This window comes from Chionomys nivalis, chromosome 5 (assembly GCF_950005125.1).
Source record: "Chionomys nivalis chromosome 5, mChiNiv1.1, whole genome shotgun sequence".
Classification (NCBI taxonomy): Eukaryota; Metazoa; Chordata; class Mammalia; order Rodentia; family Cricetidae; genus Chionomys; species Chionomys nivalis.
In genome coordinates this window covers 10,418,070-10,445,697 of record NC_080090.1, presented here as the reverse complement: position 1 = coordinate 10,445,697, position 27,628 = coordinate 10,418,070, and the positions used below count along the sequence as shown (strand labels likewise).

General features: G+C 49.8%; 1 protein-coding gene across 1 annotated transcript; it reads right to left on the bottom strand.

Moving 5' to 3' along the window:
• Positions 1-15,741: 15,741 nt before the first annotated feature.
• On the bottom strand, positions 15,742-27,362 carry Batf3 (basic leucine zipper ATF-like transcription factor 3). Its single transcript, XM_057770705.1, has 3 exons — positions 27,217-27,362; positions 24,887-24,991; positions 15,742-16,168 (listed from the first exon to the last, which is right to left on the bottom strand). The coding sequence occupies exons 1-3, from the start codon at positions 27,283-27,285 to the stop codon at positions 15,989-15,991; spliced, it is 354 nt and encodes a 117-aa protein (XP_057626688.1). The 5' UTR covers positions 27,286-27,362; the 3' UTR covers positions 15,742-15,988.
• Positions 27,363-27,628: the final 266 nt, after the last annotated feature.

The following is a 27,628-nucleotide window of genomic DNA, read 5'->3' as shown; positions in this document are numbered from 1 at the left end:
TTCCTTATCTGTTCTTTGGTCAAGGGGCATTTAGGTTGCTTCCAGGTTCTGGCTTGACAAATAATGCTGCTATGAGCATAGTTGAGCACATGTTCTTATGGTACGATTGAGCATCCTTTGGGTATATATCCAAAAGTGGTTTTGCTGGGTCTTGAGGTAGGTTGTTTTTTAATTTTCTGAGAAATTGCCAAACTGATATCCAAAGCAGCTGTACCAGTTTGCATTCCCCCCAGAAACAGAGGAGTGTTCCCTTTACCCCACATCCTCTCCAGCATAACTTGTCATCAGTGTTTTTGCTCTTGTCAAAGCTATATTTGTATAGAATCAATAAAAGTGGCATTCTGCAGAAAAGTAGTTATATTACAGATTACATCACTATTTACTTTTGGGGTCCCCAGACAACTGGTGTCAGTTACTTGGTGCTGACGCATAGACCCCCTATGTCCATTGTCAGCTATATTTTTGATTATTGATTCTGGATAAACCATGTTGTCTGAACATGCTGACCCCTTACACACACGTGTGTGTGTGTAGTGAGTGCATGCATGATGCGTGTTGCATGCGATTATGTGCAATATATGTGTGCATGCATGTGCATGTATATATGTGTGTGATGTGTGCATGCATGCATGTGTGTGTATCTGAGTGCACACACTCAGACATGCGCATGTTTGAAACCAGGTCTTCTGTATTTTATTTATATATTGTGTGGTTTTTGAGACGGGTTTTTCTGTGTAGCACTGGCTGTCCTGTCATATGCTCTGTAGACCAGGCTGGCCTCAAAATCACAGAGATCTTCCTGCCCCTGCTTCCTGAGTGCTGAGATTGAAGGTGTGTGCCACCTCTGCCTGGCTGTCTTCTGTATCTTCAGAAGGCCTCAAATTTCCTGTGTATTGGGAGCATAACCTTGAGCTTCTGATCCTTCTGCCTCTACCTCCCAAGTGCTGGGATTACAGTCATGTGCCACCACACCTGTTTATGCAGTGCTGAGGACTGAACCATGCACTTTGTGCATGCTAGGCATACTGTCTACCCGCTGAGCTGACTCCTTTCCAGTTCTTTACACATAGACTCCTTTTACCACTGTGGTGGTGTAAGAATGTCCCCCATAGGCTCACACATTTGAAGGCATAGTCACAAGAGTATGGCACTATTTGAGAAGGATTAGGAGGTGTGGCCTTGTTGGAGGAGGCGTGTCACTGGGATGGGCTTTGAGGTTTCCAAAGCCTATGCCAGGCCCTTTGTTTCTCTCTTGGCCTATTGGTCAGGATGCAGCTCTCAGCCAAGGCCCCTGTGTCATTCCTGCCACCGTGTTCTCACTAGAATCACAATGGACTAGCCTCTGAAACTGCAAGCAAGCCTCCACTCGAATGCTTTCTTTTAGAAGCGTTGCCGTGGTGTTGGTGTTTCTTCACAGGAGCAGACAGTGGCTGAGACACCCATCATGACAACCGTGTAATGCTAACACTGATTTATTTATTTCATTTTATTAATTGTTTTTGTCTTGTTTTGTTTTTTGAGCTAGAATCTCTCCTGGAACTCACAGAGATTCACCCACCTCTGCCTCCGGAAGGCTGGCCTTAAAGATCTGCACCATCACGCCTGACTTAGTACTTGGATTTAATAGATCAAGACACGGAAGCATACGGAAGTTAAGCCAATCACTCAAGCTGTATGGAGCTGAGAACTGAGCACAGTTTGGCTCTGTACTCTGTCTACCCTCCAGGGCAGCCTCTCAGTTGCCAACATGTGACAACTTCTGACCAAGGCTGGGAACTCTCGCCGTTCCCGAAGCCAAAGCCCCTTTGTTATAAGGGGATATCCTTCCAGGCAAACTGCCATTATCCTGCTAAGCCTGTCTGAAAAGGATCATCTCGGTTTGGCCTCTTGACTACCTTCTCTCATCGAAGGATCCTCACCTGAGTGGTCGGCCACCCAGTTGAAAGCAGGTCTGCCTGAATTGCACATGGTCTTGAGGGAGGAGCAGAGCTATAGGTGGGGAGGTGGGGAAGATGGGAGGGGGTCCCGTCTGTGCAGCCGTGGGGACCTCTGTCGGATGCAGACTTTGCAGTGCGGCTGCTTCAAGGTCATCTACACACCTGCTCATCCCCTCACCACTGCTCCGTAAGGAAGCCTAATAAACTCATTGATTCCACTGTATCATCAGGACCTTAGGAGGGGAGAGAAAGGATTTTAGGAGCACTCACATAGCCACAGCAAGGTTTCTCCTACGGGGAGACCTCCAACGCCTCCGTGGGAGAGTGCAGCCAGGAAGCAGAATGGGTCGGCAGGATCTGGTTGGTTCAGAATTCAGCTATTCCCAACGATGATCATCTGAAGACAGGCAACATTTGTGGGTATTGTCCTATCTAACCCTGACCATGACCAAGCAAGGAAGCTCTTACAGGCCTCACTCTCCTAGGGGAAGCTGAGGCCCTGAGTGCCCAGCTATAACTAACTCACCTCTGCTTCAGTTTGGTCTGGCCCCTCTGCACAGAAGTTTGGCAAGCGGTCTCTGGGTCTTACCTAAGCCAAGGATGACTGTTTCCTAGCTGCCTTCCTCTCTCTCTCCTCCAATGGCAAAGGCTTCCTATGGGCTTCTCTGTAAGCTGGATGCTAGTACGCTCTGACCTCACAGCTAGGCGTGCACTGGTGTGACAGGCCTCTTCGCTGGAAAGGTAGAAATGAGGAACCAATCAAAAAGAAAGTCCCTGTTTGGCCTGGTGAGCTTCAGAGGTCAACTTGTCACAGCCTAGAGTCATCTGGGGGAGTCTCAGGTGAAGGATTGCCCAGGTCAGCTTGGCCTGTAGAACGACACGAGAGAGCCCAGCCTAAGCAGGTAGACTTGGGCTGTGTACGCGCTGGTACAGTATGAGTCTGGGAGCGAACCAGCCAGCTAGCCAGCCAGCAGTTCCTCCATGCTACTGCCTGGAGCTTCTGCCTTGACCCTGGCTAGGAAGTGTCAACTATATTAACCCTTTCCTCCCTAAATTGCTTTTAGAATGTTTTATCACAGTCACAGAGGAAACCAAACACTCCTCTCTCCTAATAGCCCCAGACTCTCCGCAAGCACCAAGTAGGACCTTCCCATAGACCCCTGAGATAAATCTCCCCAGAGAGCCAGACCAAGCACCTCCTCGTGCAAAGAAAGGGACATTTGTACTCTCTCATACCCAAACACAGGCAGGAAAACCCCTTGCTCCAACCTCACGCCTGCCCTGGTGACCCAGGAAACCACAAAGCTATTTACTTAGCAGCTTTCAAAGAAGTCTCTTCCTTTCCCGCCAAGGTGCCTGCGCCTGTTCCCTTCCCAGGTCCAGGAGCAGTGGCCAGAAGCAGACCCTGGTATACCAGGTGTCCTCGCGGGACTGAGACTGACTGCTCAGCCCTGCTCAGAAATCACGCCCACCCTGGGGCACACCCGATGTGTGTTGCCTTGGAAGGTGTGACTCTGGGCTTGGCTTTTAGGACTGTGGGAAAATGTCATTAGTCTAGACGTGACAAAGAGGGATCTGGCTGGTGTCTGAGCAGAGGAACTGTTGCTTGCTCGGGTTCATAGATAAGTAGACGAGAACAGGCTGAAGGAGAGCTAGAAAGATGTGCAGTGGTTCGCTTATTCAGAAATTCCAACTGCCCAGGGGTGAGGCCTGGGGAAACGGCTCAGCAGTAAGAACGTTTGCTGCTGCTCCAGCATGAGGACCTGAGTTCAGACCTCAGCTCCCAGGGAAGAATCCCTGCTGTGTTCAATCCCAGGACCTGCACGGTGAGAAGAGAGAACCAATCCTGCAAGTTCTCCCCTGCCTGCACATGCACACTGTGGCGCAAATGCGTGCTCCTGCCGATAAACAAACAAATAAATGAATAAACAAAGTAATAGAGATTTGTAAAAACAAGATGTTGGACTAGACAGATGGGGACTGCAGACGGCCAGATGTATGTGCACTTGGAAGAGACGTTGGAATCAAATCGGACCAAAGGAGGTTTGCTCGGCCAGGCACGTTGGCTTTTATGACTGTCATCATTAATAAGAAGAACATTGAGTGGGCTGGAGAGATGGTTCAGTGGTTAAGAGCACTGGCTGCTCTTGTAGAGGACCCAGGTTCAGTTCCCAGCACCCACGTGGCAGCTCACACACCTCTGTACCTTCAGTTTCAGGGGATCTGATGCCCTCTCTGGCTTCCATGGATACCAGACATGCAATGTCTTCACCTGCATGCAACAAAACCCTCATACACAGACATATTAAAAAATATTTTTGCTTGTTTTGTTTGTCTACTTTTTGAGACAGGGTCTCACTATGCAGCTCTTGCCTGCTGCCCTGGAACTCACTGTGTAGAACGGGTGATCTCCAGCTCACAGAGATCCGCTTGCGCTGGCTCCCAAGGGCTAGGGTTAAAGGTGTGCATCTCTTCACCTGCTTTTAGAGAGTCTTTAAAAGTTAAAAGGAGGCATTTCACAGGCAGAGGAACTCCTTTCAAACCTGGACTTCGCTGCAGTTCGCCTCTGTCTCCTCCCTGGGCTGTCCAGCCAAGGTTGGTCACGGAGAACGGCCTGCAGCTCATTGGGTGAGAAAATAGAGAAACCTGGGTTTTAAGAACCGAAACTGTCTAGGGATGAGGGAAAGTGATAATCTGATTGGGCTTCTTAGCAGATGGTTCTGAAAGCGGATGGAGGGAACAGCGGAGGACAGCGGTCTTCTGCGTTTGACGTGCCGGTCACAATCAGGAGCTGAGGAGCATGCGCAGCACAGACACGCTAATAAGCTGAGGGACGTGGAGCCGCCAGCAACTGGGAGGAGCTATTACCATACAGAAGCTGTAGGCCTGAAAGAACAGAAGGAGAGGCTGCGCGACCAGGGCCTGTGGAGCCCATCTGAGCTCCAGGAAAAAGCTCATGGTCCTGGAAGAACTCAGCCGTTGTCACACCAAGGGCTTGGAACAGAAAAGCAAAAACAATGCCCAGACTCCATTCTCCCTTCACCCTCCAGGCTCACAGTGCTGCCTCCCACAAAGTCAATCCTCAGAAGTGTGGGCAGAGAAGTGTGGGAAGTAGATCTGGTCAGTGTGGACCTAGGGGCAAGTGAGATCAGTCAGTGCATGTGCAGAGCATGGGTAACTGGGATCATGAAAACATCAAGTCAGAGGCCCTGGTCCCAAGTCCTCTTGTGTGTGTGTGCTAAGTAAGTTAGACCAGGGAACCCGGGGTGCCTTCCTGCAGAGGATGCCATGGCTGCAAGGTACTGGAGCTCACCCTCACTGGGTCCACACTGGGATCCACCCATGCAGCCAGGGGTGCGTGGACAAGGCCGATCTGAGGGGTTCCTGGGACTGACCAGCATCTAGGAGTTAGCCCTGGTGCTCCCCTCTTCCAGAGAACCCATAGGATGCGTAGAGTCAGTCAGGGACTTTCTCAAACGTTCTGTACACCACAGCGAGGCACATTCAAAAGGAAAGAAGACTATTCATCTCCAGAGTGCAATGTCTTCACAGAGCTGTGTGGCTGCAGCTCGCTGCCTTGCCCCCCACCCCACCCCACCCCACCCCCACTCAGTTCCTGATAACCAGAGCTGAAACTTGAACAGCAAAAAGGAAGTCTCCAGGCTCCTACGGGGCATCAAATCCTGTTTCTAGATGGTTTCAGTTCTTAAAGACACAGGATTCCATATTTTCTCACCTAACGAGCAGGAGACAGTCTGCAGTGACTGCCAACCACATCAGCATGGCCCAGAGGGGAGGTGGAGACACTGCAGAGGCTGCCTGGAATCTGGGTGTGAAAGGGTCCCTCTTGCTGTGAAACACTGCATCTTCTTAATGTGAAGACGTGGTCTGACAAATGCAGCTTTGCCCAGTGGGCTCAGGGCTCTATTAGCCCTGTCCTGTTTTTCCTTTCCTAATCCGCTACAGGGTTCCTCCAGGGAACCCAAACAATGGCTCTCATTGGACATGTGAAGGCCCAAGCACGGACCCTTAGGGTCACTTTGCAGGGTGATCTCAGAGCGAGGCCAGCCTCATCATAGCGACTCCAAAGCACCCATGGATCCTGAGAGAAACTGCCAGGGGTCCTGCAACCTTTAAAGCATTTGTTCACAAATACAGATTCTGTCTTGGCTTCTGTGGTTGGGCTAGGACAGAGCAAAACCAGAAGATGAAGCAAAAAAATAAGTGGGGGTGATGGGCTAGGAGAAGCAAGGGGCCCAAGCATGGGAAGATACCTGTCACACAAACATGAAGGCCAAGGGTGAGATCCCCAGACACTCATGGAAAATGCCAACTGGGCTCGGTGGCTCACCTATAACTCCAGCCCCGAAGCTGGAAATGGCTTTACAGAGCCAGTGGGGCTCGTGCAACTCTCTATATCTGTGAGTTCCAGGATCGACTGAGAGACTGCCTCAGTGAATGAGTCGGAAGAGCAGCAGAGGATAGCTCCAGGCATCAACCCTGGGCTGCCACAGGTCTGTGCACAGCCATGCAGAAGCTCACACATATGCACACACCAGTGTGCACGAAGAACAAAAAAAGACGAAAGAAATAAGGCCACTAAGAAGGAAGAGAGGAAGCGTCTCTTGAGTATTTCCATGAGGCCCAAGGGGCCTTCCTTTGGGAAGACCCTGGCAGAGGAATCTTAGAACCGTGGGGTCTTATACATCAGCACCCTGACATGTGTGCATTTGTTTATCTCAGTGAGCAATGACAGCAGGAGGCAGACAAGCTGTGTCTGCCCCACAGGTCTGTCAGAAACATGGAAGGCTCTGAAGAAAGCAATAGCTTAACCTGACCAACCAGCCTAATTCCAGAACCAACAAGAGACCCTGTCATATAATACAAGGGGAATGGCTTTTGAGGGTATCCAAGGTTGACCTCTGGCTTACACACGCGCACTCACTCATGAAATACACTCCCTTGCATATGCATGTACACACATACATGCACACACACACACATAACACTAATAATAACAATACATTTCAGTCTGCAGATATACTCAGTTTGTAGAGTGCTTGCCTAGCATGCTTTAAGTCCAGGGTTCTGTCCCCAGCACAATTCCAGCATTTGGGAGGTGGAGGCATAAGGATGGGAAGTTCAAGATTATTTTCTTTTTTAAAAGCAATATTATTTTCTTCTTTAATTAAAAAGGATTTATTTAGGGGCTGGAGAGATGACTCAGTGGCTAAGGGTTTAATTCCCAGGACCCACATGGTAGTTCACACCTGTCTGTAACTCCAGTTCCAGGGGCCTGATACCCTCACACAGATATACATGCAGGCAAAACACCAGTGGACATAAAAACATAGGATAAAAACAAATTATGTATGAAAAAAAGATTTATTTTTATTTGATGCCTAGGGTGTTTTCCCTGCACAAATGCCATACACCGCTCACATGCAGTGCATCGATTAACTAATACTTAAAGGGCAAACAAATCCTGGCTTTTCATGCTGACATGAAACACCCAAGTTCTACAATTTGTATTGATTAGAAACCATTATGCAGTGAGGGAGTTAGGAAATGGTAGCCAGTTCAAAAAGAGCCTTCAGAGAGAAGCAGCTTGGCAGAACTACAGGGCATGTCCACAGATTTGCCACGAGGAGGTGACAGTGCAAATGGGGAGAGCCGGCTCTGGAGAGCAGCGAGGAGGGCAGGATGCAGCTGGCAAGAAGGACTTTTCTTGGTCTATAAATCTGCTACAATTGACAGTTCTCACCTAGGTCACAGACACTGAGAGAGTGAGGTTGCCTGAGGGGTGTCCTCTAGGCAATGCTGCTTCTGTTTCCCTCAGATGGCCTCCCTAGATTCTAGGGCACAGGTCAGCCCTTCACATGCTAATGTTTGTCCCTGGCCAGGACCCCTGATTTGTGCATCAATTGTCTTCCATGCACAGGTGATATATCAAGAAGTATTGTGAAAATTACTTTAACTGTGTAAAGATGTGTTACATTTGTTTACGCTACAGACTATTTAACTGTGTAAAGGTGTGTGACATTTGTTTATGCTGCAGACTAACTGTGTAAAGGTGTGTGACATTTGTTTATGCTGCAGACTAAGTGTGTAAAGGTGTGTGACATTTGTTTACGCTGCAGACTAACTGTGTAAAGGTGTGTGACATTTGTTTATGCTGCAGACTAAGTGTGTAAAGGTGTGTGACATTTGTTTATGCTGCAGACTAACTGTGTAAAGGTGTGACATTTGTTTACACTGCAGACTAACTGTGTAAAGGTGTGTGACATTTGTTTACGCTGCATTTGTTTAATGATGTAAGAATGTGTTACACTTGTCACACACCGTTACACAGTTAAATAGTCTGCAGTATAAACAAATGAAAAGATGCTTTGCTGTTTCACCTTGCCTACCTAAGGCACTTCATTGGTCTAATAAAAAGCTGAATGGCCAATAGCTAGACAGAGAACAGAAAAAGGGTAAGTGGGACTGGCAGGCAAAGAGAATAAGTTGGAGGAGAAATCTAGATTCCACAGATGAGGGAAAAAGAGTAGAGAATGAGGAAGAGAGGGACATGACCAGGGCCAGCAAGCCAGGCAGCCACCTGCCAGACAAGAGAAGCAGTGAAAGTCAGATATACAGAAATAAAAGCAAAAAGCTCTGGGGCAAAATGTAGCTGAAGAGAAAGAAACAGGTTAAGTTATCAGGACTGGCAAGAAACAAGCCTAAGGTTGAGCATTTATAACTAATAATAACTCTCTGTGTCATGATTTGGGAGCTGGTTGGTGGCCCAAAAGAAAAAGCCTACCACCAAGAGGCTCTAAGAAAACAATAAGGGCTCAAACAGTCATCGCTGTAAAACAAGTAAAAACGGAATAAAATCACCGTGACTATTTACAGCTCTTGCACAGCGCAGAAGAGATGTGTACTGTGTCTGACGGCCGCATCTCGGCTTCCACCGTCTCCATGCTGCTGCTTTCATCCTGGGTATCACACAGCCTTTCTTAAAGTCAAAAGCTCTGGCTGCAACAGACTAACTTTACGATCGAGGGCCACCACGCACAAGGCACTGTACTGAAGGTCACAGCACAGGAAGGTTGAGAACCACTGCTCTAGGGCACACTTACTTTCTTGTCTGTTTTAGATATTGTGTGTTTTTGTCAGAGACTGAGTATCCTGTACCCCAGGCTGGCCTCAATCTACGTAGCTGAGGATAACTTTGAACTAACTTTAAATGTCTGATCATCCTACCTTTACCTCCTAGTGCGAGGATTACAAATACTACAACACCTGGTTTGTGATACAGAGGATTGGCCCCATTGCTATGTGCGCGTTACACGAGCAATCTGCTAAATGAGCTTACATCCCGTTCTTTTTATTTTCAGACAGTTCTCACTTTGTAGCCTGGTACTTTTTTTTTTTTCGTTCTTTTTTAATTGATTTTACTGAGCTATACATTTTTCTCTGCTCCCCTCCCTTCTCCCCTCCCCTTCAACCCTCTCCCATGGTCCCCCGCCCCCAATTTACTCAGGAAAAATTGTCTTTTTCTACTTCCCATGTACATTAGATCCATGTATGTCCATCTTAGGGTCCTCGTTGTTGTCTAGGTTCTCTGGGATTCTGAATTGTAGGCTGGTTTTCTTTGCTTTATGTCTAAAAGACAGTTATGAGTGAGTACATGTGATAATTGTCTTTCTGGGTCTGGGTTATCTCACTCAATATGATGTTTCTAGATCCATCCATTTGCCTGTAAATCTCAAGATGTCATTTTTTTCTGCTGTGCAGTACTCCATTGTGCAAATGTACCACATTTTCCTTATCCATTCTTCAGTAGAGAGACACTTAGGTTGTTTCCAGGTTCTGTCTATGACAAACAATGCTGCTATGAACATAGTTGAGCACATGTCCTTGTGGTACGATTGAGCATCCTTTGGGTATATACATACCTAAAGGTGGTATTGCTGGGTCAATCCCACATTAGACAGAGGGCTTATCTCCAAAATATACAAAGAACTCAAGAAAGTGGTCATCAAAAGAACAAATAATTCATTAAGAAAAAGTGGGGTACAGACCTAAACAGAGAACTCTAAACAGATGAATCTAAAATGGCTGAAAGACACTTAAGAAAATGTTCAACATCCTTAGCCATCAGAGAAATGCAAATCAAAACAACTCTGAGATTCCAACTTACACCAAGATCAAAAACACTGATGACAACTTATGCTGGAGAGGATGTGGGAAAAGGGAACATTCCTGCATTGCTGGTGGGAATGCAAGCTGGTGCAACCCCTTTGGATGTCAGTGTGGCGATTTCTCCGAAAATTAGGAAACACCCTTCCTCAAGACCCAGCAATAGCCTGGTACTTTTGTAGCCCGAGCTGTCTCAAATTTGTGGTGATCCTCCTGGCTTGGCCTCCCAAGTGCTGGGGTTATAAGTGTGTACCTCTACACGCAGTTCTGCGTCTGTCCTTTAAGTCACCACTGACACATCTCAAACTGCTTTCTCTCTCAACTTCAAGAGGTGCCATCTGGGAAATTGAGCCTGCGATGTGTTTGTGAGTTTGGGACATTCTGCAAGGGGCTTTTGGGCCCTGCTACTGGTCTAGAGGAAGGATTTGGAGTAAGCTCCACGAGATCTGGAGATTCTCAGAAGACCTCACTGCCTAAGAACCCGGGGGGCTGGGCACAGAGCAGAGCACTGGGCACAGACCTGGTCCAGAAGTCTTGCCTAACAGGCAGACTAGCAGCTGGTTTGTTAAGGGAGTCAGGGACATCCCGAGGACATCTTTGGCCTTTCAGGGTGCAAATACTGGACTCTCCCTTACACTTTCCCGCAGGGCTGTGGTCAGAATTCTGAGCCAGTAGTCTTCGGTCTGACCTGTGGTGACATTTCTGGTCTTCTTAAGAATGCTGGACTCGAAAATGTCATGCTAGAACACCCAAAAGTGCAGGTGAGCGATCTCAAGGGACAGGTATGTGCTGAGGGCAGCCGGGACTGGGGATAAGAGCCCATCAGGGAAGTCCCACTCACTGGCTACAGACAGACTTCTGGGAAGGGTCACTCTAATGACAGTGGTGAGGTGGTGAGGACAACAGGGAGGCGGGAAGCCACACTCATCTCCCTTGTCCCAACAGACCGGGGGTGGGGGGGCAATTTTAATCAATTTTCTAATAGCTGTGACCAAATACCTGGCAAGAAGCAACTCAAGAGAGAAGAGTTGCTTTTGGCTCTGGTTAAGGAGGGACAAGGGACCTGGCAGATGGTTTAATGGGCAAAGGTGTCTACGTCTACGGCCAAGTCCGATGACCTGACTTCAATCCCCGGCACCCACATGGTAGAAGGGGAGACCTCCACTTGTGCAGAGTGGCATGTGTGCCCCTCCTTCCACAAACAAATAAATGTAAGTTAGAAAGACTCTGGCCCATCATGTCGGGGAGGGGACACAGCAGAAGGTGGGGTAGCTGGTCACATCTGCGTCAGGAAGCCTAGATGAACGCTGGTGCTCAGCCTTCTTTCTCCTTTCTCTTCAGCCAGGATGTTGGCCCATGGGATCTTGCTGCCACATTTAACGTGGGTCCTCCCACCTCAGTTAACTCAATCTAGAAAGCCCCTCCCTGACAAGGACAGAGGTTTGTCCCCCAGATGACTCTAGACCCTGTCAAACTGACAGTGTCATGGTGAGGTTTCCGGTTGGGCAGTCCTGAGACTTGACTACACACTTTTCAAGTTGTGCTGCATTTCTGAGAGTTTCTAACAAAGCTTTGCCCTAAGGGGGCCTCCCAGATCCAAAACTCTTGAATCACCACCATCTCCCTCCCTCTGCTCTTTCCCCTCTTTTCTCTCCCCCCTCCACCTTAAATGCCTTCTTGTGAGACACAGATGACCCCACCAGGACCTCTGAGTGTTGGGGAAAGCAGGCACATTAGTGGGTATTGGGGCTCCCCTTGTCTCTGAGCTCTATCTGGGGAAAGCCTACAGTCTCTTGTCAGTAAACAACACCCTGGGATGTGGAGAAAGACACCCCCCCCACCCGCCGCCACTGGGAAAGCGAAGGGGGCTTCAAATCTTTCACTTTCCCGTGCAATAGAGTCGTTTTCTTAACAAGGCTCCAGGTCAAAACGGGGTCCTAATTCAGCAACCCTGAGCTGCTCACAGCTAAGCTGGTGCAAATGTAGCAGGATTTCGGACAGGAAGCTGTGTGGCTGTGTGGGTGTGAGGGACCAGTTTCCTCCCTCTCTGACACTTTCTATGCTTTGGGGACCTTGCTTAGTAACCGCCCTTCCCCCAAGCCCAGGAGACCCTCCTGAGGCCTCTGCTACAGCAGCCTTGAAGACAGCAGGGTGAGTCCCATCTTCAAACACTAGTGCTGGCCCTCATCTCCCCTAGACACAGGATCGCTTCTGACAGCAAACAGGACTTTCACTTCTTCAGAGTGGAGGTAGCTTGGCAAGGGTTTGGTTTTCAGGATGTCTGTCCTCTCCTGCTTTCTCAGAGGGGATTCAATCCCCCACACCCTGGGGTATCCTTGTCTGGGTTCCCTGTCTACCATAGCACTGCTTAGGAAATAGGCAGAGGCCACCTGGGCCTCCTCAAACTTACGCTCAACCTCAATGAATATTCTGCAGCTGGGGAGGAAGTCGCAAGAGTTCAGAGGCTAATTTGAATACTGTAGTAGACAGAGCAGTCTACACATTGGAACTCAGTGGGTGAATCTGGGAGCCTTAGGAAACAAGCAGCAGAATGTGTAGACTGCCCCTCACAGATGGGCTATCCTCAACCCCTCACAGACGGGCTATCCTCAACCACAGTTCCTGTCAGCATTCTGCTGCCAGAAGAACATGTCACACTCAGACTCCATAATAGGAGCCTGCCCTGACCAACTGCTGGGCAGGGACCTTGGCCTAACTCTAGGCACCCAACAGGGAGCACTCTTGAACTAGTGACTTCCTCTTCTTGGGCCAGAGACCCTCATCTGTAAAGTGAAGGGTAGACGGGATGACTTGAACATCTCTTGTACTTAAAAACACACCATTCTGTGGGAAAAGATCTCCACCACTCCACATCGGACAGAGGGCTGATCTCCAAAATATACAAAGAACTCAAGAAAGTGGTCATCAAAAGAACAAATAATCCAATTTAAAAAATAGGGCACAGACCTAAACACAGAACTCTCAACAGACAAATCTCAAATGGCTGAAAGACACTTAAAGAAATGCTCAACATCCTTAGCCATCAGAGAAATGCAAATCAAAACAACTCTGAGATTCCATCTTACACATGTAAGAATGGCCAAGATCAAAAACACTGATGACAACTTATGCTGGAGAGGTGGTGGGGTAAAGGGACCACTCCTGCATTGCTGGTGGGAGTGCAAACTGGTACAGCCCCTTTGGAAATCAGTATGGCAATTTCTCAGAAAATTAGGAAACAACCTACCTCAAGACCAGCAATACCACTTTTGGGTATATACCCAAAGGATGTTCAATCATACCACAAGGACATGTGCTAAAAGGTGTTCATAGCAACATTATTTGTCATAACCAGAACCTGAAAAAAAACCTAAATACCCCTTGATCAAAGAATGGATAAGAAAAATGTGGTACATTTACACAATGGAGTACTATACAGCAGAAAAAAATAATGACATCTTGAATTTGCAGGCAAATGGATGGATCTAGAAAAAACCATCCTGAGTGAGGTAACCCAGACCCAGAAAGATAAATGTAATATGTACTCACTCATAAGTGGCTTTTAGACATAAAGCAAAGAAAACCAGCCTACAATCCACAATCACAGAGAATCTAGACAACAAAGAGAACCCTAAGAGAGACTTACAAGGATCTAATCTACATGGAAAGTAGAAAAAGATAAGATCTTCTGAGTAAATTTGGAGCACGGGGACCATGGGAGAGGTTAGAGGGGAAGGGGAAAGGAAGGGAAGGGAGCAGAAAAAAATATATAGCTCAATAAAAACAAACAAACAAAAAACCACCATTCTGTGGTTCTCCCAGCAGACATAAACCCCATCTTCTAACACTGGCCTACTTAGGCCTCATAAAGGAATTATGTAACTTTAGCCTTTGCAGGTCATTGGCCACTGGGGGCTGCCGTCCAGGACAGGGAGAATCTCAGGAGTGGCCAATCTCAAGTCCTTTGCCTAGGAAGGTCACAATCTATTCTCTTTCCTCTTGTTTTTTCTTTCTCTCCCTGTATTTTTAATTTTTTTTTTAGTGTGCATATGGTACATGTGTACGTTTTCATGTGTGCCAGCACATGTGCTTTCATGCATGTAGAGGGCAAAGGTCAGCACTGGATGTCCCCTAACATTGCTCACGACCTCACCCCCATTTTTTCTTCTTTCCCTTTCTTTCCTGCCCCTCAGACAGTGTTTTCCACCAAACCCAGGACTCAAGGATTGAGCCAGACTGCTAGCCACTGAGGTCCAGGGACCCAGCTGAGGTCACAGGTGTGCTCCTCAGGCAGCTGGCTTTCCCACTTACACAGATGCTGAGGGCGGAACACAGGTCCTCGGGCTCGCACGGCAAGTCCTTCCCTGGTTGCGTGACCTCGCCCGCGTTGCCTCTCTTCCCTTTTTTCTCCTTTCGTTTTTCTTCTTTAGCATCTACACCAAAGTCCTTTCCTTTCTGGCCCCACTTCCTGTTCCCTTTATAAGATGGCTCCACCTAGCCGGGCAGTGGTGGTGCAGGCCTTTAATCCCAGCGCTGGGAGGCAGAAGCAGGTGGATCTCTGTGAGTTCGAGGTCAGCCTGGTCTACAGGGTGAGTTCTAGGAGAGCCAGGGCTACACAGAGAAACCCTGTCTCAAAAACAAACAACAACAAAAAAAAAAAAACAACCAAAGCAAGCAAACAAACAAAAAGACATTTAAGGTCCAAGGAAAATGTGAGGATGCAGAGACCGCTCTCCTAGGGCCTTTCACGGCTTTCCTTGACTAGTTCTGGCATTTCTGCAAAAAGAGTAAGCACTTCGGCGGTGGGCAATCTGTCTACTGATCCTGTTCTGACTTACAGAATGCCCAAGCTGAGCAGTTGAGAGCCCCAACCTGCAACAGAAAATTCTCAGGGATGGAGAGACGGCTCAGCAGTTAAAAGCACTGGCTACAATTGCAGAGGACCCAAATTTGGTCCCCAGAACTCACATGGTGGCTCACAACTGCCTGTAACTCCAGTTACAGGGGATCCAACAGCTTCTTCTGACCTCTGGGGACTCCTGCTATTAACATTACAGTGTTAGTTTCTGGATGTGAGCAGACATCCACTCAGGCACATACACAGAATAAAAATAATTATTTTTTGAAAAGAAGAAAAGAAAAAAAATATACCACCAGTGTGGTGTAATTCCAGAGCTTAAAAACCTACAGCAGGGGGATTTCTGTGAGTTCCAAGCCAGCCTGGGATAGAGTAAGATCTTGCTTCAAAAAAAAATAAGTGAAAACAAAAATAGAATTCTACAGCTGAAGTAAGGTAGGGTGGGCCAGAAAGAAGGCCGGATAATAAGTGAGGCAAGCGTGAGTCATAGCCAGTCGCCCACTGGGACCAAACTGGGTCAAAGACTTATTGGAAGCCTCGGTAGCAAAGGAAATCCCACAGTCTTATGCCCTGCCATAGCCAAGGGTACTTTCCCGTCTGCTACGTATATGGCTGTCAGGAGGACGAACAGCAGAGGGACCTGCCTGCACAGAGTGACGTTCCCAGAGAAGGAATTCTATGTGCTCTCCAGTCCAAGGAGTTGGACAAAGGAAACACGGTAACTATCTTTATTATCCAAATCCTAGATGAAAGAGCCTGCCTAAGAACAGGACCGGCCAGCTGCCAAATTGGGTGACGAGTGATTCCTGCAGGCTGCCTTCTGGGTCCACCACTCTAGAGCTTAAAGACAGGCTCCCTCCGCGTACACGCTGAGCCAAGGCTGGCCCCAGAGCTCCTTCCTAGGAGGGGCACAGGCACAGGGACCCCTGGACGCGTGTGCGGAGGGAAACTCTTGGGTGTGCAAACCCAGGTTCTGAGCTGAACAAAAGAGGAGCGAGCTGGGGTGTCATCGTGGCAGACAGCTGGCCACAGGGTCTGGCCGAACCTGCACAAAGTTCATAGGGCACAGCAGCGGGCACATCTTCTCATGCTCCTTCAGCGCCTCACTCAGGTGTCGCAGCTCCTCCTTCAGCTTTGAAATCTCCCTGCGCAGGACGGCGTTCTCCTGCTCCAAGCACTCGTACTCCTGTGGGCAGATAGAGACTGGTGTGGAGGTGCAAGACAGCGGTCCCAGCACTTGGGAGGGAGAGGCAGGAGGGTCGAGAATTGAAGGCCAGCATGGGCTACAGAAGGCTCTTCCCTTTTATTCTGAGACAGGGTCTCACTCTGTATCCCGGGCTAGCCTGACGCTTGCTGTGTGTCTCAAGCTCCTTCAAGTTTGTCATCTTCCTACCCACCTCTCAGGTTACTAGGGTTTCAGATGTGCACCGTGATGTTGGGTCACCCTCGTGTTTACTGGCTTCAGATCTCTGTCTTTCCACAAGAATGAAATGGTCCCAGTAGTACGGCTTTCACTTTTGAATCAATACTACTGGAATATAATTTATATGAAATGTGTCTACATTAAGTACCTGTAATTCAGGGAGCAGTGACAGAAGTATCTATAGCCCTGTGTTAATATATAGACCATCTCCATCACCCCAAAGTGGTCCCTTCTACTCATTTTCATCAGTCCACATCCCCAACACTACCTGCTTTTTGAAGGTGTCTGGTGGGTTCTTGGCCACCTTACTACCCATAACAGTACCTAGAAACAGCATGCCACTGCCTGCACTAATAAATGCATGGATGCAGGCCTTTGGCTGCACTAATAAATGCTTGGACACAGGCCTTTGGCTGCACTAATAAATGCATGGACGCAGGTCTTTGGCTGCACTAATAAATGCATGGACACATGTCTCTGGCTGTATGAAGTGCATGGACGCATGCTGTCCCTTACAACACTCTGCTGCTGTTTCCTACTGCATCAGGGTGTAGAGGTTCAGAACTGGAGGGGATCAAAGAGCTCCTTATCATCTCCCCCAAACAGTGGAGGTACTTCTCACATGCCGGGCTAGTTCACACATCCATCTTGGGCTGGGCACCTCCCCTTCAAGGGACAGTCCCTGTCATTTCTGCGATACTCTGTCCTCTTTGTAGTGACGGAAAACTCCTCCACATCCGCCATTGAGCTGCCTAACGGGGCCACACAGTGAATCCAACCTCGCAACCTCAGTTCTTGAAATGATAAGCGACAGACTCGCCCCTCCCCTTAGATGTTCTCTGAGTTCCTTGTGCGGGACTACCAGCCCCTCTGCCCTTCTGACCACCATCCCCGGCATGTGCTCCAAGTTACCAGACTCAGAACGCAGTGAACATGCAAGGGAGCATGCAGGGGGCTGACGTAAGGATCGCCTTCCTCATGCTGGACCTCAGCATGGATACGTCCCTGAGTCTGCAGAAAGCCGTGCTCCACGTGCAGGAGCTGCAGTCGCCCGTGAGTGACGAATGGAGACTGCGGACGGGGCTTCCCCGGCCACCGAGTCCTACTCTGTTCATCTTGAGTGTCCACGGTGTCATCTCATGGACACGTGCGGTCGCAACCTGTGCCATCCAGGAATTTGGGTAGGACTCGTCTCTTAATCCAGGCCATTGATAAAGTCTTTGGGACTCAGCCCATGGCGCTCTATCAATCACCATCAGTGGTCCTCTCTGGGCTGAGATGTCTTTAGATATTGCTGAGCCATCATTCCCATTCCTGCCTAGCTCAGTTTCTTTGGTTAGACAGTCACGCAAGCATACGGGACACCTACTGTGCTGAGGACCCTACCTCATTTCCCACCATATCTTCTCAATTACTAATCATCTTTAGTAAACATCAGTTAAGAAGTTAGAGCCCCTAAGACACACGAGCATCCTTGGTTTGCCTATGCAGCTCCCCTCAACCCCATTGCTTTTGTTTTCTCTCTGAGCCTCGCGCACGAGCTCACCACCTCCGGGAGGGCTTCCCTGATCACGGCACATATAGGTCTCACATTCATTTCTCATTTTGAGTTCCATTCAGAAGTACACTAATGGATCTCACTTATATTAAGGCCTCTCCAGGAAATCTCTCCAGGGCAGCAGCCTCTGCATCCTCCTTCCTGTAGGCTGTCCTGGGTCAGTATGGCTTCACCAATGTGATGGCCCTCCTTGTGGCCACCTCTAGTTCCTGTGACCTCTAACCTCTAACCAGCTGGATTCCTGGCATCTACATCCGGTGCCCTGCACCTCTTTATGAGGCAGACAGCAGAACCAAATAGTTCCAGTGAGCCATTTCAGTGGATTCTCAGTTAACACTGGGTTCCATACTCTAAACCACCTTTCTATAGTTCCTGAGTCTGCAGCAAGATGCCCGGAGCTTCTGAGCTATATCTCTGGACTCAGAAGGGAGCCTAAGCCTGACTCCACTCTAAGGTGTCACCACTTTCCCAGACCACTGTTCCAAAAGTTGCCAGAGGGACTCAGGCACAGGGAACTGCCACCTCTGTGTGTGTGTGTGTGGTCTCAGTACCTCAGTACCTCCTCCCTAGTCTCTTTCCACATATATGCATTGTGAAAAACGATGGATTTCATCACGATGTGCGCCGGGTACCTTGCTCATATCTCTGTTCCACCCCCATCCTCCTCTGTGCCCCATGCCTTGCCGCTGGTCCCTTCCTGTTACCCGCAGGGACTTTCTTTCCTGGGATTTAAGTTTCATTCTTAAGTCAGCTGAGGGACTTTTACTGATCTGGTGGAATAGAAGGCAAAAATAAAAAGAGAAGCACTAAAAACATCCAGGCGGGACTAATAAATAAGAGACCCTGGGAGGGGTGGAGGAGGTCAGAGAACACCGAAGTGGGAGAAAGGAGCAAAGAATGTAACCATCTCTTAGGGAGGAGTTGTGGGGCTACAGCTCAGTGTGGAGCATTTGGCTGCAGATCGAGAAGTCACCAGTTCAAAACCAGACACCCTCTGTGACAAGCTTTCTAGATCAAATAGTTCAAAGTCAGTTTACTGCCCGGGGAGTTTGAGGCTCCTTGGCTAAGGGAGCATCAGAGGGCACTGTGCAGGGCACTGTGCTACCCCAATTATCTAAGTCACACTTTCAAAGCAGAGCCCTCAAAACCATGGGTGGTGGACTGACTACAGATGCCAGGTATGCCTCAAAACTCAGGTTGATTGAGCTGGGATGCGGCTCAGTTGGTAGAACGCTCTCCTATCATGCACAAAGCCCTGGGTTCGGTCCCCAGCATCAAACACACAACATATAACGTGGACTTGATAGCACAGTCCTGTAATCCTAACACTAGAGAGGTAGAGGCAGGAGGATCAGAAGTTCAAGGTCAACCTCGGCTACATACTGAGTTTGATGCCAGTCTGGGTTACACAAGACCCTGTCTCAAAAAAAAAACCTGGTGGGTAACAGGTGCAATGTAGGAGAGAACTGGTTCCTGCAGGTGCTCTCTGACCTACACAGACATGCACTGGCACATACGCACTCAGATGCACACAATAACATGTAATAAAGCTGTGGTCTTCAGCCAGCCATCTGCGGATGTATTGCTTACGAGTTGTAAGTGATCTTGTACCCAGTGGACAGAGCCAGGGATCCTGTTCAACATCCTTCAGGACCCAGCCCAACCCCCACCCAACACATAGAGCAAGGAGGCCCAATGCCAATAGTGCTGAGGATGAGGTTGGGAAGTTTGGGATCTCTAGGGTCAGGGTCCTTTAAGGCAGGGGACACAAATGGGGATGAATAGAATAAGTGACGTGATAGACAGGAGTAAGCAGAGGCACCAGGAGGACATGGCCACATAGAGAACCCATTTCCCAAGTGAGACAGCTAAGCTCTGAGCAGCCCGGAGATCCCATCCCCGGTGTCAAGGTCAACCCCAACTCAGGCATCACCAACTTTGCCTTCTTTGGGCAGTATGAGCCCAGAGTTCCCCACAGTAGTTACCAGAATTGAGTTCACAGGACTCTACAGTTGGTCTGTCCTAAGTCCGAGAGAGTGTTCCCACCTGAAAAGCAGGGCTATCAGCAAGAGCTGTGCAGATTCAGTTTCTAAACCTGTGTGTGCTGTCACCAGAATTCTCTCCAAACAGGCAACAGTTGGCAACCCCATGGCAACACTCACCACATCACATTGCCCAAGCCATCTGTCAGGTTGACATTTAAGGCTCCCAAGGCTGGCACTGTTCCCATCCTCGTCTGACTCAAAATTCTTTCTCAGTCTGACGTCTTTGGGTGCCCGGTCAAATCCGGCCCACTTTTAAGTCAACGTTCAGTGTGGCACGGCCTCTCTGTGGCTTCACCTTGGTTTCCAGCAGGGAATGCTGACTCAGCCTAACTGTCCAGAGAGAGGTGCAGATCCAGGCCCCAGAAGAGGTGTGAACGCCAAACACCGAGGGTCACAATTATCAGCAACCATGGCCTTGGGGGAAATTCCTAGGTGTCTCCAGAAAGCGAGGGAAGGAGCCGAGAAACTCACAAAAGTGGGAGGCCAAGGTATTGGGCTCAGGACAACTGGGTTGAGTGAGGAGCACAGAAGAGAGAAGTGGCCGTTGTGAACAGTCTTGCTCCAAACACCCCCTTTCGTGGCGTTCATAGAAGAGAAGCACACAGCTAGCTACTGTGCCCTTCAGGGCTCTGTGCTTCAGGACTGGAGAGGAGAAGATAAGGAAGAGCCTAATTCATGGCTCACTCCCCACACAGTATCGGGGAGTCTCAGCTACCAGCTGGCCTCTCACCAGGTGTGAAGTTTCCACACATGGTATCCTTTCCTCAACCTAGGTGTGGCCTGGGAGCCCCACAGGTCCCCTGGGCTTTCCACCATAATCTACAGCCGTGTGGCAAGTGTCCTGCATTCCGATCACTGGGTCTCAGTGACAATACCATTTACCCCACTTCCCATCCGTGCCTCACCTCCAGTATGCAGTTTGTCAATCAGTGCCCTACTCAACATAAAACACAGATTCCCCGTAGCTATGGCATCCTATGGAAGGAGGCTGGGAGGTGACCATGAAGGGACTCCCCACGGGGTGTCATTGGGACCACAGCTGACGGCTTTGGTTCATGGACACATGCAGCCAACGCAGCCATTGCTCTGACCGACTTTGACAGCGTTTCTCAACAACGTTGGCCCTGCAGAGGTGAGGCGCACAGGTGGTTTCCTCGCTGTATGTCAGTCCCTGTGAGGCAGAGAGTGACTAATTCTCTCCTGAGGAAACTGGCTTCAGACCAATTTGCCCACTTCTGGGAAGGGTACTGCTGCTAGGCCACACAGATGTTGGGCAGAAGGACAACTCGGGGCCCTGTGCAAGAGCACGCTACCCCTGGCTTTCCAAGGGGCAAGGCGGGTGGAAAGGCAGTTCTCCTAAGTTCCTGGTTTGCTTGGTTATCACGGTCAGCTATGAGACACTGGGAGAGAACGGATGTGCCCTTTTCGTGCCCTTTCTTGGCACTCAAAAGGCTATAAGGGCATTTGTTACCTTCTGTGGCAGGAAAGACACTGGCCCCTAAAGCTGCTTCCATCCTAATATCTGAGACTTGTGAACAGGAAACTTATTTAACCAAAGGGACTTTGCGGATGAGGGTCCGGAGCAGGGAGTAATCATCCAAAGGGGTCCAGTGGAATTGGGGGAGTCCTAAGTCAGGAGGGAGAGGAGCAGATGCCACAGTGGGATAGCATTGCTTTGAAGATGGAAGAGCGCAAACCAAGGAACAAACTAGGAACTCCCTAGGAGTTGAAAAAAGCAGGGACGTGGATCCCCTCCAGAGCCTGCAGCGGGAATGCAGCTCTGTCAGCATCTCCATGGTAGCATGGTGGAAAGCATTTTGGACAGCTCACTGTCAGCACTAGAGGGTCATGAATTTGCTGGAATTCATCACAGGAAACGAAGCCCATGCTTCCCAAGGACACACACGAGGTTTCTTCTCCCTGTGACTGCACAGCAGGGCTGCGCCCAAGGAAGTGCTTAGTCAGTGTTTTGGATTAACTGTGCTTTGTTGCATAAAAAACCCTGTCTAAGACACTTGGTCATGTCTGCACACACAATCACTCAGAACTTAGAGATGGCAATACACCTGACTTGGACTGGGAGTTTCTTGAGGGGAGGGACCTGGCTGTCCAGTGGGCACACATGACCTGAATACAGGGCAAGGCACTAATGGGGAGTCCCTGGTCCTCAGGAGGCTGCTTGACAACACAAAGGCTTAGGACCCGAGAATCTAAGAATCATGACCTTAGGAACAAGGGGGAAGAAGGAGGCGAAGGGTATTGCCATGCTTCTGTGGAAGGTTTAAGATCTCATGAAGATGGGGAAGCCCATCAGGAGACCCTGGCCTCTAGGCCCCAGTCTTCCTGCATCCGGCAAAGACTCTGACACTTTGAAGTTATGCCAGGCTGTGGTTTCTGTCAGTGAGTCTCAGCTCCCTGGGATGCGTGCATTCTAAGCATGTTTGGTTGTGGTGAGGGAGTTTTCAGATATTCTCTCCTCTCTAAGGACTGAGTTCCTGAGCTGTCAAAGCCTTGGCCAGCTTTGGGGAAATGTGCATGGCAAGAGAGCAGGGCAGTGTTGCCCGGCAGGAGAAAGCTAGACCACATCTTAACTCTCATGCCAATGGCACACAGCAAAGAGTAGGACTGCCACCCACCCCTCGCCAGTCCTGGCATGGGATTGTGTAGGTTCACACACGCGGGTCAAGGAAAGCAGAATCATGAGGATAAACAGCAGTGCTATGGCTGAATGTGCCCCCCAATTGGCTGCCCTGAAAACTTGGTCCCCAAACAGCAATGCTGGGAGGGAGAACTTTGGGGAGATCAGTCACAGATGTTCTGCTCTGATGAATAGATTAAGTCACTAGTGGACAGTTGAGCTACAAATGGAGTGGTTGTATATGGAAGCAAGTTTGCTGTCTGGCTTTCCTGCCTCCACCATATGACCACATAGCACAAAGCCCTCACTAGGTCCCGTGCAGACACCAAGTAGATGTGGCACTGTGCTTTGAGACTTTTGAGCCTCCAGAACCCTGGGCCAATAGTCTCTCTTTATCGATGACCTAATCTGTGGTATTCAGTAATAGAGAAAACAAACTCAGATAGAGGCTCCTGATGTGAGAGATAAGGAAGGTGGTTAAGTTCCACTAGCTACCGCGTGGAGGTAGTGAGAAGAGAAAGTCTCAGGGTGAAGAGACCACATTCTGCCTCGGAAGCGCATGTGAGGAGCTTGCAGCAGAGCCCGGGGAACGCCTAAGTAAAAGTGAAGCCCTGGCTGAGTGATGGTGGGACCAGTTCGGAGAGAAACATCCCACTGCAAGATGAGAAAGCAGTAGAGTATTGACCTTAGTCAACACTAACATTTAAGAAATAGAGTTGGGCGGTGGTGGCGCACACCTTTAATCCCAGCACTCGGAGGCAGAGGCAGAGGCAGGTGGATCTCTGTGAGTTCGAGGCCTGCCTGAACTACAGAGCAAGTTTCAGGAGAGCCAGGGCTATTCAGAGAAATTCTGTCTTGAAAAACCAGAGAGAGAGAGAGAGAGAAGAGAGAGAGAGAGAGAGAGAGAGAGAGAGAGAGAGAGAGAGAGAGGAAGGAGAAGGAGAAGAAGAAAGAAGGAGGGGAGGAGGGAGAGTGGTGGCACATGCTGCCATCACCATAGTCAGCAGGCTGCGGCAGGACTGAGTCTCTAAAGACTGGGCTACATTGTGAGACTGTCTCAAAAAAACCAAACAAACAAAACCAAAAACCAGAGGTAGGAAAGCTTGGCACCAGACAGGCAGGCATGTGGAGCAGTAGCTGAGAGTTTATATCTGATCCACAGGTAACAGGCAGCAGGGGAGAGCTAGATGGGAAAGTGCCAGTAACACAGCTCCTCCAACGAGGCCACACCCCCTAATCCTTCCCAAACAGTTCCACTCCTGGGCATTCTAATGTACGAGCTTATAGGGGCCATTTTCATTCAAACCATACACGCAGGATGAAGCAAGAATCTGAAAATTAAAAGCACCAAGAGCCATTTTGTTTAGCTTTTCAATTTTTATTTTTAATTGGGAAAGGGTCCCATGTAGCCTAGGTTGGCCTCAAATTTGCTATGTAGCCAAAAAAAAAAAAGAAAGAAAAATGGCCTTGAACTCCTGATCCAAGCAAGTGTCACCTCACCTGCTTCTTTTATTTTTTTTTTCTTTTTCAAGACAGGGTTTCATTATAAAGCTCTAATGGCCTGGAACTCACTATGTAGAGCAAGGTGACCTCAGACTCATAGAAATCTACTTGCCTCTGCCTCCAAAGTGCTGGGATTAAAGGCCTATAAGGCCTGTATCATCACTGCCCCCAATAATTTTTCCTTTCTTCCTTCCTTCCTTTCTTTTTCTTTCTTTCTCTTCTTTTTCTTTTGCCAAAATCACTATAAAGCCAAGGCTGACCTCGAACTTGTGGCTCTCCGCCTCTACACCTGAGAGCTGAGATTACAGGCATGCACCACCATGCCTGACTTATGTGGTGCCGAGACTCAGACCCAGGGCATCCTTGTGCAGGCCAGCGCTCCACGGAACTGCTTCCCCAGCACTTTAACTATTGTTATTGTCATTTATTGAGACAGTGTTTCTGTAGTTCAAACTGGGTATCCTCCTGCCTCTACCCCCTCCCTCAGTGCCAAGTATAGGCGTGTGCCACCATATTCGGCTTCTGTTTGGTTCTATAGTTAGAGAAAATGGAGTGTGGGAAGCACCCAGAGCCTGGGATTGAAGGGAGGAGGCCCGGGAATAAAGAAGCAAGACAGTGGGCTGGAAAGACCTAGCAGATGGGCAGAACCCGTGACGGACACTGTGATGCCATCCCTGGGACCCTCCCCAGGGCACAGGATGGCTGTCTCTGTGGTCCTGCCCTGATCACAGCCTCACCTCATGGAGTTTGTCAGCTTTCTGGGTCTGCTTCTTCCGGCTTCTCTGAGCAGCAACCCGGTTTTTCTCTCTCCTTCGAACCTTCCTGTCATCGTCCTCGGGGCTCTGGGGAGGACACGTGGCAAAGAGACATGCTCAGTCCGCTTGGCTTTGTTCCCTGGGCTCTGCCTTTTCACCTGCTGCTGTGGACAGTACCCCTGCGGCCCCTCATCAAGGGGCCACCCACTCAGTGCTGGCAGTGCTGGGGCTTTGCTGTATGTCAGGCTCAGCCCCCATCCCAAGACACGTACAATGAGACTGTCATTTTTCAAAAGGTACCACGTTCGTGCAGGATATGTGAGGCTCTGTGTTCTATACCCAGGACCAAAAAAAAAAAAAAAATGTACGAAGAGATGAGGAATAAGAAACTCAGGTTAGGGAAGTTCTCCAGGTATCATGGCCAGCATGGCGGTGAGTGGGAAGTGGAACTCAGGTCTGCTGGTCTCCAAACCAACGTTCACAAACCTCTACCCCACAGGGCGTTTGCCTGGAAGAGCTGTTGAGGCACTGCTCATCTGAGAGTGGGAAAGACCGGGGTACCTGCTCTCTAGAATATTCTGCACAGCTTTTATACTGCCATACACCGGCAAGTCCTTTTTGAAACTGTGCAGACCAGAACCATGCATTTATTACTAATTGTAACCACTCAACTCTACCAGGGCTCAGAGTTCTGGACCACCAAGGACGATATGCTGCCTTGAACATCGGCTGACATTTTCTTTCAGAGGTCAGGGTTATTCCAAATGCAAATTTGTGATGTATCTTGGAAGTTATTACCAAATATCCAAAAATTCTTCGTGAGGTGGCATAAAATGGTGCAGGCAGAAAAATGCACCTACCACAGTGAGAGCTCACTCAGTGGAAAGGGTTTGCCTTCCAGAACTGCCTCGGAACCAACAGGGGAGAGAAAAAAAAATATCCTTCAAGACTGGCTCCAAAAGGTGTCTAGAGGGGAAGTAACTGGGTGATAGGGCTCATGTCCAACCTGTGTGAGGCCAGGGTGTAATCCCCGGCACAGGTAAGAAGAGAGAGCACACACACAAGGGGAGTGGCCGCATGGAGATACTGTTCAGGAGAACACGGAAGGGTCTTGAATTTTGTCTTCTAGAAGTAGTCTCTTTTTTCTTTTTTGAACAGAATTTCATATAGCCCAGATTGGCCCTTAACACCCCACCTTCCCTGTGCCTCCCTAGCTCTGGGATCATAGGCCTGCATCTCTGCATCCAGCAATCCAAAGAGCCTCGGTACATCAAGGGGACAGGCTGCATAAACAACAGAGTTTCAGCTCTGCACCCTCGCAGATCCTACCATAAACCCAACTCACCCACTCTTCCAACGTATTATCTAGGAAACTGCCACATACTCAGAACCCTGCTAGGCCCCGGGGACAGCTGACCCCAACAGTGGCAGGTGAGGCTGGCCTGAGATACACTGACCTCACTCGTGCTTGACAGGAAATAATACCTCGGTATTCTCCAAAGCCAACAGGTCTCGGGGCAGGGGACAGCCTGCCTTCTGTCCTCAGGATCTGTCACTGCAAACTGGACGTATCACCTCTCCCAGGTGACCACACCTGCCCACTCAGCAGAAATCTTGAATGGAGACACAAATCCTCCTTGGCTCACCTAATCCGTGCAAACACCCTCAGGAGTTGATGCTATAGGGTTCAACTTATAGATAGGAAAACTGAGGCTCGGAGAGGCGAAGCAAATGGTACAAGGCGACTCCACCTAGGTGGCTCAGACTTCAGGGTCACCCTGGGACACTACGTGTGAAGCATAGAATTGGGAGGCGGGGGACTAGGAAAGATAAGACCAACTGTTGCTAACGCAACTAGCTGGCTAAGAAGTGTCCCAATAGCTGTCTCAACTTCTTGTGGTGTAGCTGTGAGAGCTGGGGACAACACAGGGGGCTGACCGAATGGGATCAAGGAGTTTCCACCCGTGCTGGGGGTGGAGTCTGCCCACTAGAGGCACAACCTCACACCCGCAGGCTGACCGGTCCCACGGTCCCTCGTTCCCCATGCGAACCTTAGCCGGTGGGTTGGATACAGGGACGAACCGCCCCTTTGGGCTGAATTCCCAGTATCGGAGCTCCGGCCCCCTTCCTCCAGCGCGGGCAGCGGGCAAGAACGCAGTGGCCCCTGGCAGCGCGGACCCACGTGTCTGGCGCCGGCGAGTCGGGAGGGACTGCAGTCTTCCCAGGCGCCCGGGGCGCACGGCGGGGACGCACGCCAAGGGGTACCCTCACCCTCCACTCCCCTCCCCGTACCCGGCCCCCGTGTCCACTACCTGCGGCTGGTTCCCAGGAGCTGCCACATTCCTCTGCAGGACGCTGCCCGCCGGGGGCCCTTGCGACATGCCGCGCGCTCACCACACGGGGCGCCCTGAACGCGGGACTCTGCTACCCGCGCTTCGCCCGCATCCCCGCACCTGCCGCCCCGCCCCGCCGCTTCCCGCTCTCCGGGCTCCGCCGCGCCCGCCTCCCCACCCCGCGCGTCCCGTCCTGTCCCGTCTCCGCCCCCTGCTCCTACCCCGCCCCCATTTCCTCCTCTCCCCGCCCCCTCGCCGCACCTCGGGGTCCAGGATCCCACCCAAGTTGCTGTTTTCCGCTAAGGGCCCCCGCGCTTCGTGGAAATCACGTGGCAGCTCCGAAGCCCACCCAAGGGAGGGGACGCCGGGTGGGTGGGGACGGGGTGCTGGC